Source organism: Carcharodon carcharias, chromosome 3 (assembly GCF_017639515.1).
Source record: "Carcharodon carcharias isolate sCarCar2 chromosome 3, sCarCar2.pri, whole genome shotgun sequence".
Taxonomy (NCBI): domain Eukaryota; kingdom Metazoa; phylum Chordata; class Chondrichthyes; order Lamniformes; family Lamnidae; genus Carcharodon; species Carcharodon carcharias.
This window is the reverse complement of record NC_054469.1, coordinates 227,085,435-227,101,469: the sequence shown is the minus strand read 5'-3', so window position 1 is coordinate 227,101,469 and position 16,035 is coordinate 227,085,435. Positions and strand designations below refer to the sequence as shown.

General features: G+C 44.4%; 1 protein-coding gene across 5 annotated transcripts in view; it reads left to right on the top strand.

Annotated features, from left to right (window-relative positions):
* The window catches only part of ulk4 (unc-51 like kinase 4), a 425,974-nt gene that overhangs the window by 222,377 nt on the left and 187,562 nt on the right, over positions 1–16,035 (top strand). For all 5 annotated transcript variants that reach the window (XM_041184964.1, XM_041184966.1, XM_041184965.1 and 2 more), the window contains exons 28-29: positions 8,323–8,374; positions 8,490–8,634. In XM_041184964.1, coding sequence (XP_041040898.1) covers positions 8,323–8,374; positions 8,490–8,634 — 197 coding nt within the window. The remainder of the gene's footprint in view (positions 1–8,322; positions 8,375–8,489; positions 8,635–16,035) is intronic.

Here is a 16,035-nt window from a genome sequence, read left to right as displayed (position 1 = left end):
AGCAGAACTGAAGCTCATGTCTGGTGTTTGATTGAGTGAAAATAATGTGTTTATTTATACTTTGAATGCAACTGAGAATTCTGGCTATATCTTAAAATGATAAAACTGTAGAATTTAGTATTGAAGGAACAACAAATACAATTGTGGGTCATCACACACAAAGGTGAAAGGCAATGCAGGATTCGGCATTGAAATGAGGTCCAAGAGTATAGTTAAAGATAACCAATATCAATTCATTGTAGACAAATTTTTAATTGATCCACTTTTGAAGTATTTTACAATCTGGATTCCAGTTTCTTGTTAATGCACACAAAATTGTGCTTAGTGTGTTCATTTAAATGTTGTGTAGTCAAGCACATTTTGAAGATGGGATAAAAACCCTTTCTAAGGTTGCATTCGAGTAAATTAAAATTTATACATGATATGTACTCAATTAAAACATCCAGCCCAACTGTGTTCATTTAGGTCGTCTCCCAGTGGGTTTCATGATGCGTGGCTTTTGGCGTGCTGCCAAAATAATCATCTCTCAAAGCAACCCTTTGACCTCCTGAGAATTCCCCTCATTTAATGTTGGAGCAAAGACAGCTACTGGAACATAATCAAAAAATACTGGTTTTGCATGAGAATCAGGAGACAAGTGAAATTATTGATGGTAATTTACACGATAATGAAGTTTGTGCTCTTGCAACTTTTCTCTAGCCAAAGTACCTCTGGCTTTTAGCTAAAGCTGTGTTTATAAAGGATGCTGTGACACTTGGGAATAACTGGATTCTCTTCTAATTAGTACTGAAACTCCAGAATACTGAACATGTTTTAAGTTCTCTGAGGAATATGGTGCAAATTTGATGCTACAAAATGTGCTGTGACAATGGTTCTTTTTCTTTTTCAAAATCCATTTTAAAAAGTCTTATTAATTTTACTCATGCTCTTTATATTTCAACGACATAGATTTTCCAACGATGGTTATTTTACCCCTGGAGCTTAATATTTGAAATTGAACACATTTGAATTTATAGTTAATCAGTTGGTAGATTGCACCAGATCGTGATCTGATTGGACGACACTCACATGTGTTTATTGTGGGGGGAACTGCTCTTTACTACAGCGAGGGAATGTACCCTATTGCAATTTGTACTGATAACTGCACTAGCCAAGTAATTGCAGGGTCTGTCACGCTCCTGGCTGAGGACAGCAGTCCTCTGGGTTTGCAAGCTGGGGTGTGCTCCTGGTGGTTTCCTCAACCAATGTCCAGAATGATTGAAATAAAAACAAAAAATACTGGAAAAACTTAGCAGGCCTGACAGCATCTGTGGACAGAGAAACAGAGTTACTGTTTCAGTTTGGTGACCTTTCATCAGAACTGCAGGCTGAGTGCATAATATATGTAGAAAGATGTCCTTCTGGCTCCAGTATCTCCACATCTCTTATGTTGAGCTGTTTGAAGTGCATTTCATGTGGTACGAGTCATAAATGCTGATATAACACTGGCATTTGAGCACGGTTACTGCCTAATCTCTGTTGCTGCTTACTCTTCCACACCTCATTTAGAACTAGAAACAAAGTGCACAGCAGCGGAGAAATGTGAAATTTGAGTAAACAACAGTGGTAAGACATTCATTAAGTGAAAATACATTTGTGAAAGGCACAGCCGACGGAAAATCAGAAAGGTACATTTTAAATTATTTTTCTGAGGCCGAAAGGAGCTGGGCTGCACTAAAATAGTGTAGGCCATTGACGCACCATTTGTTACCCCTTCCACAAACAATTCGCCCAAATCCCAAACCACATTTGATACCAGAAATGTCGGCCTCCAAGCCAGTGGGATGTCCGTTTGCTGTCTGGGATGCACGGATCATATAGCAATGATGCCTAGTTTTAAAATGAACCAAGTCTCTCACTGGCACTGTCGGGTGGTCAGTTAGCGTGCCAGTGACCCAATAGTTAATATCTGCTGGTTAATCTGTGTCTATAATATCTGCTATCGTCAATATAAAGGACTTCCTTTCACCATTAATATGGTGGGGTAGAAATGCGTTAAGACATGCCTTTGTGTGTATGACTGATGGTGTGCATTAATTGAACACCCAAACTGGGAGGACTGAGGCACAGCAGGAAATTGGCCTTGGACCTTATTTTTAATAGTAACCATGAGCTGGCGCTTGCGAGAAGTAACACGCCAATTTGCAGTGCTTGCTAGCTGCAACCCGCATACAAGACTGAGGTGAGGAAGGAAGGAGCAGTGGAGGCAAATTTCAATTAGTCTTGAGGAATTTAACAACTGGTGCCTGAAACAGGCGCGGGACCATCATTTAAATATTAAAATGAGACTTGTGCTCATATTAGGCCACCTTCAGGGTCCCTTTTTTTAATAAAAAGGCCCTAATGTATTTTACATTGGCCCAAACATGTGTAAATTGGCCCAGGCTACTATGCTTCTAAATCAATAGTCGTTCTATGACTGCAAGATAGGATGGGCATAACAAGGTTTAATTTCTCCTCTGATATATTTTCTAAATGTGGTTGCACAAAGCAGTAGTACTCTGCTTTGTATGTTCTTCGGTGCTTGCACATTTAATTGTCCTGAAATCTTTCAACTTAATTTCTCATTGCCAGTAATTTGCATGCATGTCAATAAGAAGTAAGAGCAGAAGTGCTTCAGGAAAGCTGGCAAAGCCCTTAAAGTAGCTGAGAAGTCAAGAGCAGCTCTTATAATAAGCCTATGACATGATAACATAGCTACAATAGGTTTGGTACTTAAGTTGTAGGTTACCCAACATTCCTTTGCTTGTATTATAAGAAAAGAAACATGAAACCCTTAAAGCATAAAATTCATGAAACAATTCAAAGTGATGTGTCGCATGCTGTCTTGGAAAATATTGAATTTTTATATTGAGTATATTGCAAACTCATTAATTTTACACTTCACATACTTGTCTTACTAGTCAAGGCGTTGAATACAAGAGCAGGGAGGTTATGATGGAGCTAAATAAAGTGTTAGGCAGGCCGCATCTGGAGTGCTGTGTGCAGTTCTGGTCGCCACACTATAGGAAGGATGTGATTGCACTGGAGATGGTGCAGAGGAGATTCACCAGGATGTTGCCTGGCCTGGAGCATTTCAGCTATGAAGGGAGACTAGGTAGGCTGGGGTTGTTTTCCTCAGAGCAGAGAAGACTGAGGGGAGGACCTGATTGAGGTGTACAAGATTATGAGGGACATAGATAGGCTAGATAGGAAAAGACTTTTCCCTTTAGTGGAGGGGTCAATAACCAGGGGGCGTAAATTTAAGGTAAGGGGCAGGAGGTTTAAAGGGGATTTGAGGAAACATTTTTTCACCCAGAGGGTAGGGGATATCTGGAACTCACTGCCTGAAAGGGTGGTGAAGCCGAGAAACCTCATAACATTTAAGAAGTATTTAGATGGACGCTTGAAAGGCCATAGCATAGAAGGCTATGGGCCAAGTCCTGGAAAATGGGATTAGAGTAGACGGGCATGATGACTAGCATGGACATGATGGGCCGAAGGGCCTCTTTCCATGCTCTAAAAACCTATGGGCTGCATCTTCCGGTTGGCGAGTGGGGGGGGGGGGGGGGGGGGTCCGCTCGCCAGCGCGTAAAATGATGCGTGGTGAAGTCGGGCAGGTGTCATTTACATTTCCAGGTCAGCGGCCACTTAAGGCCATTAATAAAGTAATTGAACTAATCAGTGGACCTGCCCGTCCAACCTTAAGGTTGGCGGGCAGTCCAGGAGCCAAGGCGGGCTTCTGAAAAAGCATGAAACCTCAACTACGGGTGGGATGAGCTTTCATGAGGGATTGAAAAATTTCAGAATATTTTAAAATAAAAGTTATGGACATGTCCCCACTCATGTGACAGTGTCACATGAGGGGACATGTCAGTAAGATTTTTTCTATCCTTTAAACTGGTTTTCACATTTGAGCCGATCTCCCTGAGGCAGCATGTAAAGTGGTGACGCACCCCCAATTGGGGGTGCCGATTGGGAACCCGTCTGCTCCCTCACATCCTGCCTTCTGACTCTATAACAGATAACAGATTTGTGTTTTAATCTTAAATAAAACAAAGCCACATTTAAAATTTCAACCACACAATCACTTCCCCAAAAGTTACTTCAACAGTTACTCTCTCACATCCAATCCCCACACCAACTCACAAAGGTTTTTCTACACCACCAGTCCTAGTCCCGCAGTGTCCTCAATCCACTCACCATCCTTTAACAAAGATACTCTTCTCCTTTAACACAATTCAGCTCCTATTGGCAGTTGTTCTTCCTTCAGTTCAAGCTGATATTCTTCCTCCACAGACCACACCCCATTCAAGCTCATACTCTCTCTCTCCACCACTCACCTATACACCCCCAATTTCATTCAACACATTAGTTTCTCCCTTTCCAACCCAATACAAGCTAGTACTCTTCTTTCACTATGAAAGCTGCCATTATTCTCTCCCCCAATTGATATTAGGCACTCTTTTTCTACCCCTACCTTCAAGCAGATTTTCCTTCTCCCTCTCCGTTAAAGTTGGCACTCATCCTGTCTCCACCCAAAGCTTCCCTTCCTTCTATCTACTTTCTGTTTCTCTCTCTTTTCCTTTTCATTCTCATTTATTTCCCCTTCCTGCCTAATTTTATTGCCATTCATTTCCACTCTTCCCTGTCCCTTTCAATGCTATCATTTCTCTCCTTTCCTTTCCCTATCTTTGCCAGTAATTTCCACACTGTCCCTTTGCCCTTCATTGCTATCTATTTTCTCTTCCAATTTCCTTTCATTGCCATTCATTTTTGTTTTCTTCTCTCCTTCATTCCAATCCACTTGCTTCTCCTACTGACATCCTATTGCTAATGGAAGTGATTCCAACCACTTTCTAATTTAGGTGTGAATTCCTGTTTCCACAAGAATTCCCACCTAGTGCGGTGGCAGCTAGAATCACTTCCATAAACAGCGTAGCTTGGGTACAAGTGTCACTGACGTTCATTAGTAAATGCTGTCACCTCCACTGGGCCTGCAAAATGCTGGCTCATATGAAATTGATTGGATTATTCCCAATACCTTTTAAAAAAAAATCTGCTGCAACTTGCAGAAATATATTATTGTAGCAATAAGTGTACAAGTTTTACAGTCCAAAGATATTTGGATCCCAGAAATTCATATCACTGCCTTGGCTGTAACAAGTTTGTTTTGTTCCATGTATTGCTGCTTAGTAGAGTATATGACAGTGTTGGAGTATTTCACCTTGGAGGAGGATAGAGTTGCCAAGTTCGGTAAAGTATTTGACAAAGCTGGCAAATCCCAATATTTTCCTCATCATCAATTAAGAAATATTCAAATGGCGAATTGCTTTAGATGGTTTTTATTGTGGTATTTCTGTAATTGTCAAATTTTGTACACTTTTTAAAGATATTCATAAAACTGCAAATGAGCATACAGAGCTGAAAATTCAAGCACCTTTAAAGGATTTTAAAAACTGAATCAGGACAATTTTAAAACAAATTGGTGAAATTCGTCCAGTAACAGGTGGAAGAACTTGATTGCAACATGCATCCCTTTGTGTCCTGTTTTATTCCCTGTTTTCCAGGGGGCATTGACGACTGATATGGTATGGGTCCACTATTTTCTCATCTGAGTGACGGTCTGCATGTTCTCATTGGGAGAATAATGGGTGTTGTCAGCCTATTCAATGTGGGGAGGAGGATGGGCAGAAGAAAGAATTGACACTCTCATGCCTGCTCCCATCCTCATCCAATGTGCACACAGTATGCTCTCCAGCAGGGGTCACTGGATGGCAACTAGGAGCAGAAACCCTGGGATAGTTTCCTTTTGGAGTGCTGAAACAAACTATAGATCCCCAATGATATCACAAACCAGAAATCAAACTTGGAAACTTTTTGAATTGTGTGGCTCTGCTGCACGTTATTTTTACTAGCTGTACAACAAGGGAAGATGGCATGTACTGTGTTTACAAATTATGGAGTATTATTAACAATGGGTAATCATGTGTAAGCCCTCAGTTTGAACTCCACCTCACAGCTAAAACAGGCTGCCTGCTGATTAACGGCCACCTGAAGGTTTCAATTTCTTTTAATTCTAACTATCTTTAAGGCACAAACACTTTTAAGATAACATAATCTTAAGGTAGCTCAAAACGCTTTTGATAAATCACAAATGTAATTTTATTTGGATTAGTTAAGACACTCGACTATTCCAATACTCTCCTGGCTGGACTCCCACCTTTCACTCTTCATAAACTTGAACTCAACCAAATCTCCGCTGTGTGTAACCTAACTTGGAACAATTCCCATCACTGACCTGCATTGGCTCCTGTTTCACCAACATTGACAATTTAAAATTCTCATTCTCAATGATGGTCTCACCCCCTCTCTACCTCCTTAAAACCTACTGCTTTGACCTAGTGAGTGGTAACCTATCCTAACGTTTCCTCCTTTGGCTCAGTGTAAATATTGGCCTGATTACACTCCTGTGAAGCACCAGGGATGTTTTAATATGTTAAAGATGCTATATAAATGCAAGCCGTTGTTGATGAGAAAAGTCCCAATCATCTTGCTGAGCTTTTAGTAAATAAGACTGAGGCATGCAATTATGTAAAAGATGCATGCTATATTGAATGAATTGAGAATTGTGTTTCATTAATCAATGTGATTTGAAATGGGTAGCTTTCTTTTATACCTGCATTGAACAGACTTTGTACAGCCTGTTTTACACAAAGAAAATCAAAAATCAAAGTTAGTAATGAAACAACAAGCACATTTATCTTAAGTGGGGTACACTGTACTTATTTATGGCTTCATACAGCTTCAATGGGCTTTATTTAAACAAACTTCTTGAACTGTTCCCTTGTGTACCTAAACTAACCAAATCCATCCAATTGTATTTACTTTTGATCCAGCTCAGTCCTTCCTTTGTCGTATAATCAAAATCTATCCTCCCTTGTTGGCTTTTCCTCAGTTCTCGGACGGTGATTTGGTTAGACAAACCTCTCTCCCCACTGGTGTACTCTGTAATGAGAGTTGCAGAATGGAGTGGGCCTCTCTGATAAATGGCACCAACTTCAAAGTGTTACAGCTGATCAAAGAGTTTTGTTAACACTGTACCTGTCAGTCAGCAGAACGTGGACTGATGGGATGAGACACAAAAAAGTAGTACAGAATTGTATAGATGGAAGCAAAGTGAGAAAGAGACAGAGGGAAAAGGGAAGCAGAGAGCCACAATTACTGGGAGAAACTCTAGGAGGAAAAAGCTGAAGGTTATCCTCTCTTGTTGTGCCATGTTTATACTGAGTAGCCCATCTGATAACATATTGCAGAAAAATAATTGCTAAAAGATTTTTTGTCTGCAGTACATTGTATAAAGGCAAAACCCTGAATTTTTCTTCACTGAGCCACCAACGTTGTTTATGTGAATTATTTTATTTGCAACATTTTTTACAGATTAAACCACTATATACAGCCTAACAATGGCCATGGTGCAAATATTTTCCTGTAATTTGTAGGAGCTGTTCTTAGGATTGATAAGGCTTTGTCTTCCTACCTCCCCCTTTCCTGTGAACCTAATCCATGCCAGTATTTTAGTCTGATGTTGATCTTGCTGAAGTAAAATTGACACAGTATCAAAGAAAATGCATATAAGATAGCACGATAAGACTTTGCAATCAAGTAAGTTGACCACATTGCTCTTTTGTCTGCTTGAAACTAGCGCAGTGCCGCAGCTGAAGGAGCAGAGGGATAGCTTTTAATCTTGTCACTCAGTCGTAAAACTGATGTTCCATCAAAATTGAAATAGAAATCGGGCTATTTCTGGAACCGGTGGCTGAGCTACAACACCCAGTTTTATGTCCGGGCAGCATGTCATAAGTTAACATGCTACTAGGTCTTGGCTGGGGGGCCAGAAGGATGCTACAAGAGGTCTTAACTCCCTCAGCCATGGAGCGGGAAGGGGAAATGTCAGCTATTCCTAATAGCTATTCAGTTGGAAAGTGTGACTGTGCCTGTCCAGGGAGATCAGGATCGTGCTCAGTTCTGATGTGCCCCCCCACACACAGTCACTTATGACACAGATTAAGAGTGACCACCTAGGCAAGGGTGCCATGTGTCTGTGAAATCACATCACAGCAAGAGGTAGTACCTTCAAGAAGAAGAAGATGAAATGATGATGAAAATTGACCAAAAAAGACACATCAAAGTAAATATTAATGTGTGTAATATGCTGCATTTTAGTAAATGCTGCTTTTGAGTTAATAATGGTCAAAATTGCCACACATTTTCCTTTAATCTCTGCTTCTTTCTGGTTTTCAGATTGTTGACTGCATTCTCCCACCCTTGGTTTCCCTCGTGCTTAGTCAGAATGGTAAGAGTTGCCAGAAAAGAAGAAACACAGCAGTGATTAAAATTTCCATCAACTCTGCCTTTCATTTTTTTGTGGAAATATTTTAACCCTTTCATGTTTGTGCATGTCTTTTCAGTGGAGTGGCGGATCTTCAGCTTGCGACTACTGTCAGAAACCACATCTCTTGTGGCAAACCATGAGACTGTGTTAGGAGGTAAAGCAGAGCACCCTACCACAAACAGCAAATTACTGACCCTCTTCCGGGAATCACTGCTCCCTCAGTAAGTGGCTACTCCATTTTGGAATTTAGCTCATCTAATTATGCTTTATTAAAAATTCATTAATGGGATGTGAGCTTCGCTGGCTGGGCCAGCATTTATTGCCCACGCCTGGTTGCTCTTGAGAAAGTGGTGGTGAGCTGCCTTCTTGAATCGCTAAAGTCCATGTGGTGTCGGTGCACCCACAGTGCTGTTAAGAAGGGAGTTCCAGGATTTACCCAGCGACAGTGAAGGATGGCGATATATTTCCAAGTCAGGATGATGAGTGGCTTGGAAGGGAACTTTCAGGTGGTGGTGTTCCCATGTATCTGGTGCCCTTGACCTTCTAGATGGCAGCAGTCGTGCGTTTGGAAGGTGCTGCCTATGGAGCCTTGGTGAATGTCTGTAGTGCATCTTGTAGATGGTACACACTGCTGCTACTATTTGTCAGTGGTGGAGGGAGAGAATGTTTGTGGATGTGGTGTCAATCAAGTGGGCTGCTTTGTCCTGAACAGTGTCAAGCTTCTTGAGTGTTGTGGTAGCTGCACTCGTCCAGGCGAGTGGAGAGTATTCCATCACACTCCTGACTTGTGCCTTGTTGATGGTGGACAGGCTTTGGGGAATCAGGAGGTGAGTTATCCGTCACAGGATTCTGACCAGCTCTCGGAGCCACAGTATTTATATGGCTAGTCCAGTTTAGTTTCTGGTCAATGGTAACCCCCAGGATGTTGATAGTGGGGGATTCAGTGATGGTAATGCCATTGAATGTCAAAGGGTGGTGGTTAGATTCTCTCTTGTTGGAGATTGTCATTGCCTGACACTTGTGTGGCACGAATGTTATTTGCCACTTGTCAGCCCAAACCTGGATATTGCCCAGGTCTTGATGCATTTGGACACGTTCTGCTTCAATATCTGAATCGTCGCAAATGGTGCTGAATATTGTGCAATCATCAGTGAACATCCCCACTTCTGACCTCATGATGGGAGGAAGGTCATTGATGAAACAGCTGAAGATGGTTGGGCTGAGGACACTACCCTGAGGAACTCCTGCAGTGATGTCCTGGGGCTGAGATGACTGACCTGCAACAACCACAACCATCTCCCTTTCTGCTAGTGGAGAGTTCCCCCCCCCCCCCCCCCCCCCCCGATTCTCATTGAATCCAGTTTTACTAGGGCTCCTTGATGCCACACTTGGTCAAATGCTGCCTTGATGTCAAGGGCAGTCACCCTCACGTCACCTTGGGAGTTCAGCTTTGTCCATGTTTCGTTCAAGGCTGTAATGAGGTCAGGAACTGAGTGGTCCTGGCGGAACCCAAACTGGGTGTCAGTGAGCAGGTTATTGCTAAGCAAGCGCCGCTTGATAGCACTATTGATGATCCTTTCCATTACTTTACTGATGATCAGGAGTAGACTGAGGCAGTAATTGGCCCATATAAAAACAAAAAAAAAACAAAAATAAAAACAAAAAAACTGCGGATGCTAGAAATCCAAAACAAAAACAAAAACAGAATTACCTGGAAAAACTCAGCAGGTCTGGCAGCATCGGCGGAGAAGAAAAGAGTTGACGTTTCGCGTCCTCGTGACCCTTCGACAGAACTTGAGTTCGAGTCCAAGAAAGAGTTGAAATATAAGCTGGTTTAAGGTGTGTGTGTGGGGGGCGGAGAGAGAGAGAGAGAGAGAGAGAAGTGGGGTGGGGTGTGGTTGTAGGGACAAACAAGCAGTGATAGAAGCAGATCATCAAAAGATGTCAACAACAATAGTACAAAAGAACACATAGGTGTTAAAGTTAAAGTTGGTGATATTATCTAAACGAATGTGCTAATTAAAAATGGATGGTAGGGCACTCAAGGTATAGCTCTAGTAGGGGTGGGGAGAGCATAAAAGATTAAAAAAAATTTTTTTTTGGAAAAAAAAAGGAAGGGGGAAACAGAAAGGGGGTGGGGATGGGGGAGGGAGCTCATGACCTAAAGTTGTTGAATTCAATATTCAGTCCGGAAGGCTGTAAAGTGCCTAGTCGGAAGATGAGGTGTTGTTCCTCCAGTTTGCGCTGGGCTTCACTGGAACAATGCAGCAAGCCAAGGACAGACATGTGGGCAAGAGAGCAGGGTGGAGTGTTAAAATGGCAAGCGACAGGGAGGTTTGGGTCATTCTTGCGGACAGACCGCAGGTGTTCTGCAAAGCGGTCGCCCAGTTTACGTTTGGTCTCTCCAATGTAGAGGAGACCACATTGGGAGCAACGAATGCAGTAGACTAAGTTGGGGGAAATGCAAGTGAAATGCTGCTTCACTTGAAAGGTGTGTTTGGGTCCTTGGACGGTGAGGAGAGAGGAAGTGAAGGGGCAGGTGTTGCATCTTTTGCGTGGGCATGGGGTGGTGCCATAGGAGGGGGTTGAGGAGTAGGGGGTGATGGAGGAGTGGACCAGGGTGTCCCAGAGGGAGCGATCCCTACGGAATGCCGATAGGGGGGGTGAAGGGAAGATGTGTTTGGTGGTGGCATCATGCTGGAGTTGGCGGAAATAGCGGAGGATGATCCTTTGAATGCGGAGGCTGGTGGGGTGATAAGTGAGGACAAGGGGGACCCTATCATGTTTCTGGGAGGGAGGAGAAGGCGTGAGGGCGATTGCGTGGGAGATGGGCCGGACACGGTTGAGGGCCCTGTCAACGACCGTGGGTGGAAAACTTTGGTTAAGGAAGAAGGAGGACATGTCAGAGGAACTGTTTTTGAAGGTAGCATTTGAAGGAACAGATGCGACGGAGGCGAAGGAACTGAGAGAATGGGATGGAGTCCTTACAGGAAGCGGGGTGTGAGGAGCTGTAGTCGAGATAGCTGTGGGAGTCGGTGGGTTTGTAATGGATATTGGTGGACAGTCTATCACCAGAGATTGAGACAGAGAGGTCAAGAAAGGCAAGGGAAGTGTCAGAGATGGACCACGTGAAAATGATGGAGGGGTGGAGATTGGAAGCAAAATTAATAAATTTTTCCAAGTCCCGACAAGAGCATGAAGCGGCACCGAAGTAATCATCGATGTACCGGAGAAAGAGTTGTGGAAGGGGGCCAGAGTAGACTGGAACAAGGAATGTTCCACATACCCCATAAAGAGACAGGCATAGCTGGGGCCCATGCGGGTACCCATAGCCACACCTTTTATTTGGAGGAAGTGAGAGGAGTTGAAGGAGAAATTGTTCAGCGTGAGAACAAGTTCAGCCAGACGGAGGAGAGTAGTGGTGGATGGGGATTGTTCGGGCCTCTGTTCGAGGAAGAAGCTAAGGGCCCTCAGACCATCCTGGTGGGGGATGGAGGTGTAGAGGGATTGGACGTCCATGGTGAAGAGGAAGCGGTTGGTGCCAGGGAACTGGAAATTGTTGATGTGACGTAAGGTGTCAGAGGAATCACGGATGTAGGTGGGAAGGGACTGGACAAGGGGAGAGAGAAGGGAGTCAAGATAACGAGAAATGAGTTCTGTGGGGCAGGAGCAAGCTGAGGCGATCGGTCTACCAGGGCAGTTCTGTTTGTGGATTTTGGGTAGGAGATAGAAGCGGGCCGTCCGAGGTTGGGCAACTATCAGGTTGGAAGCTGTGGGAGGGAGATCCTCAGAGGAGATGAGGTCAGTGACAGTCCTGGAAACAATGGCTTGATGTTCAGTGGTGGGGTCATGGTCCAGGGAGAGGTAGGAGGAAGTGTCTGTGAGTTGACGCTCAGCCTCCGCGAGGTAGAGGTCAGTGCGCCAGACAACAACAGCACCACCCTTGTCAGCGGGTTTGATGACAATGTCAGGGTTGGACCTGAGAGAATGGAGTGCAGTAAGTTCAGAGAGAGACAGGTTAGAATGGGTGAGAGGAGCAGAGAAATTGAGACGACTAATGTCGCGCCGACAGTTCTCAATGAAAAGATCAAGAGAAGGTAAGAATCCAGAGGGAGGGGTCCAGGTGGAGGGTGAATATTGGAGATGGGTAAAAGGATCCGTTGAACTGGGAGAGGACTCCTGCCCAAAGAAGTGAGCCCAGAGACGAAGACGGCGGAAGAAGAGTTCAGCATCATGCTGAGCCCGAAATTCATTGAGGTGAGGGCGTAAATTGAGACGACTAATGTCGCGCCGACTGTTCTCAATGAAAAGATCAAGAGAAAGTAAGAATCCAGAGGGAGGGGTCTAGGTGGAGGGAGAATATTGGAGATGGGTAAAAGGATCCGTTGAACTGGGAGAGGACTCCTGCCCAAAGAAGTGAGCCCGGAGACGAAGACGGCGGAAGAAGAGTTCAGCATCATGCCGAGCCCGAAATTCATTGAGGTGAGGGCGTAAATTGAGACGACTAATGTCGTGCCGACAGTTCTCAATGAAAAGATCAAGAGAAGGTAAGAATCCAGAGGGACGGGTCCAGGTGGAGGGAGAATTTTAAATTTTTTTTAAGAAATTTTTTTAAAATCTTTTATGCTCTCCCGACCCCCACTAGAGCTATACCTTGAGTGCCCTACCATCCATTCTTAATTAGCACATTTGTTTAGATAATATCACCAACTTTAACTTTAACACCTATGTGTTCTTTTGTACTATTGTTGTTGACATCTTTTGATGATCTGCTTCTATCACTGCTTGTTTGTCCCTACAACCACAGCCCCACTCCACTTCTCTCTCTCTCTCTCTCTCCGCCCCCCACACACACACCTTAAACCAGCTTATATTTCAACTCTTTCTTGGACTCGAACTCAAGTTCTGTCGAAGGGTCATGAGGACTCGAAACGTCAACTCTTTTCTTCTCCGCCGATGCTGCCAGACCTGCTGAGTTTTTCCAGGTAATTCTGTTTTTGTTTTTGTTTCAGTAATTGGCCCAGTTGGATTTGTCCTGCTTTTAGTGTACAGGACATTCCTGGGCAATTTTCCACATAGCCGGGTAGATGCCAATATTGTAGCTGTACTGGAACAATTTGGCTAAAGGGTGGCAAGTTCTGGAGCACAAGTCTTCAGTACTGTTCCTGGAATATGGTCAGGGCCCTGAGCCTTTGCACTATCCAATGCCTTCAGCCATTTCTTGATATCACGTGGAGTGAATCGAATTGGCTGAAGACTGGCATCTGTGATGCTGGGGGCCTCTGGAGGAGGCCAAGATGGATCATCCACTTAGCACTTCTGGCCGAAGAATACTGCAAATGCTTCAGTATTATCTTTTGCACTGATGTACTGGGCTCCCCCATCATTGAGGAAGGGGATAATTGTGGAGCCTTTTCCTCCAGTGAGTTGTTTAATGTCCACCACCGTTCATGACTGGTTGTGGCAGGACTGCAGAACTTAGATCTGATCCGTTGGTTGCGGGATCACTTAGTTCTGTCTATCACTTGCTGCTTATGCTGTTTGGCACGCAAGTAGTCCTGTGTTATAGCTTCACCGGGTTGACACCTCACTTTTAGGTATGCCTGGTACTGCTCCTGGCATGCCCTCCTGCACTCTTCATTGAACCAGGGTTGATCCCCTGGCCTGATGGTAATGGTAGAGTGGGGGATATGACAGGCCATGAGGTTACAGATTCTGATTTGAGTACAATTCTGCTGCTGCTGATGGCCCACAGCACCTCATAGATGCCCAGTCTTGAGTTGCTAAATCTGTCCGAAATCTATCCCATTTAGCACGGGTATCCTCAAAGTGAAGACGGTACTTCGTCTCCACAACAACAGATGTTTCATGCTAAATGTTCATATGTTGAAATTATATGAAAAGCACTCTTAACCTTCGAATGTTGTATTTTAAAATCATCAAACATTCAAGCTATGCAATAGGAGTTTCAAATTCCTGTGACTTTTGTTTTAAAAGAATGAAGAGAGAAAAACCATTTAAAGGCAATAATTTTTATTTCAAATATTCCTTATTTTCAATAGAAGAATATTATGAACTCAGTTGAGCTATCTTCCTGCCATTATATATATTCTGACAGGAACTTTCCTTCCAACCATGTTGGTCTGCTGACATCAAAAATTGAGAAATTCCTCATGGGCAGAATTTTTCTATTGGTGTGCGGGGGGTTGGGGCCCACACGCCAACGTGTAAAATGACGCGGAGTGACGTTGGGTGGAACTCCCGCCGTCACCCTGCATCATTTACCTTTCCAGGTCGGCGAGCACGCAGCCAAGTCTGCTGCGCACCCGCTGACCTGTCCACAGCCTATTAAGGCCATTAAGAAACCAATTCAGGTCCTTAATGAACCTGCCCCGTCCAACCTTAATGTTGGTGGGCAGACCGGGCTAGTGAAAAAACACAAAACCTCATCCACTGGCGGGTTGAGGCTCTTGAGAGTTTTTAAATTTTAACGAAAGGTTGCAGTAAAAGTTATGAACATGTTCCAACTCATGTGATAGTGTCACATGAGAGGACATGGTAGGGAAAATTTTTAAACCCCTTTATTAAAAGTTTCAAAACAGAGCCGATCTCCCTCAGGCAGCACTTTGCCTCAGGGAGAACTGTGCGCCCTTTCACACGCATGAGCGAAAGAGCGCGCTCTCGTTTGAGCGAATCCCACCCCACCCCTGCCCGCACAGGGAGAGCACAGCACTTACTGGCGGACGTCACGCTGGGCGGGCCTTAATTGGCCCGCCCACGTAAAATGGTGGCCTGCCCCCAACCAGGGGCACCAATCGGGAGCCTGCCCGCTCATGCCTTGAATACAGTGAGAGCTCTTGCTCTCTCCCCCCAACGGGGGGAAAATTTTTCCCCATGTGTCAGAGCAGTTGGATTGAAAACATTGGGAGGTGTACTTTTTAATTAGTTGGTGGCTTGTGCAACCCCTTTAAATTCCGCTACAGTTTGGGAAATCGCTGCATGAGGAAACATTGTCATCTTAACTTGACTGGACCATGACGTGGATCAGAACTATAGCCCTCCAACCAAATACCTGATGGAGTCTTAATAAGCTCAGCTGTATTGGTGCCTTTACTGGCTCACTGTGCCTGCCTCAGGAGCGAGTCTCCTGAATGATGGGATATTCACTCCAGGGGAATGGGTGCAGGATAGACTCAGGCCCATCCCCTCCCATTCCCTGGATGCTGATTGGAGGCCACTATGGTGGCAGCCAGTGCTGAGAAAGGCTGGTTAAAAGGCCGGTGGGTGGGCTGGCATGAGCTGACATTAAGTTGGCATATGAGCAGCCATGGGATGGGGTTATTGTTGGCATGTGGGTTATGAGGGGCCATTGGGGTAGGTGGAGGGCATGGGTTGGAATGGTTAGGGCATGGGGGGGTGAGGGGTGAAGGCAAGAGGGCCTAATATTTAAAACAACTGGGACAAAGTTGCAGAGAACCGAGGTGGGGCTGTTAAGTAGCCCACCTTGGCATTTGGCAGCCCCTGTGGCTGCCTCCAAAGTGTGTCCAGGGGAGCAACAGGCCCAACTCTGTTCTGCACTTGCCCCACCAGAGTGTAAATTGTGCCATTCAGGGCACTTTTTC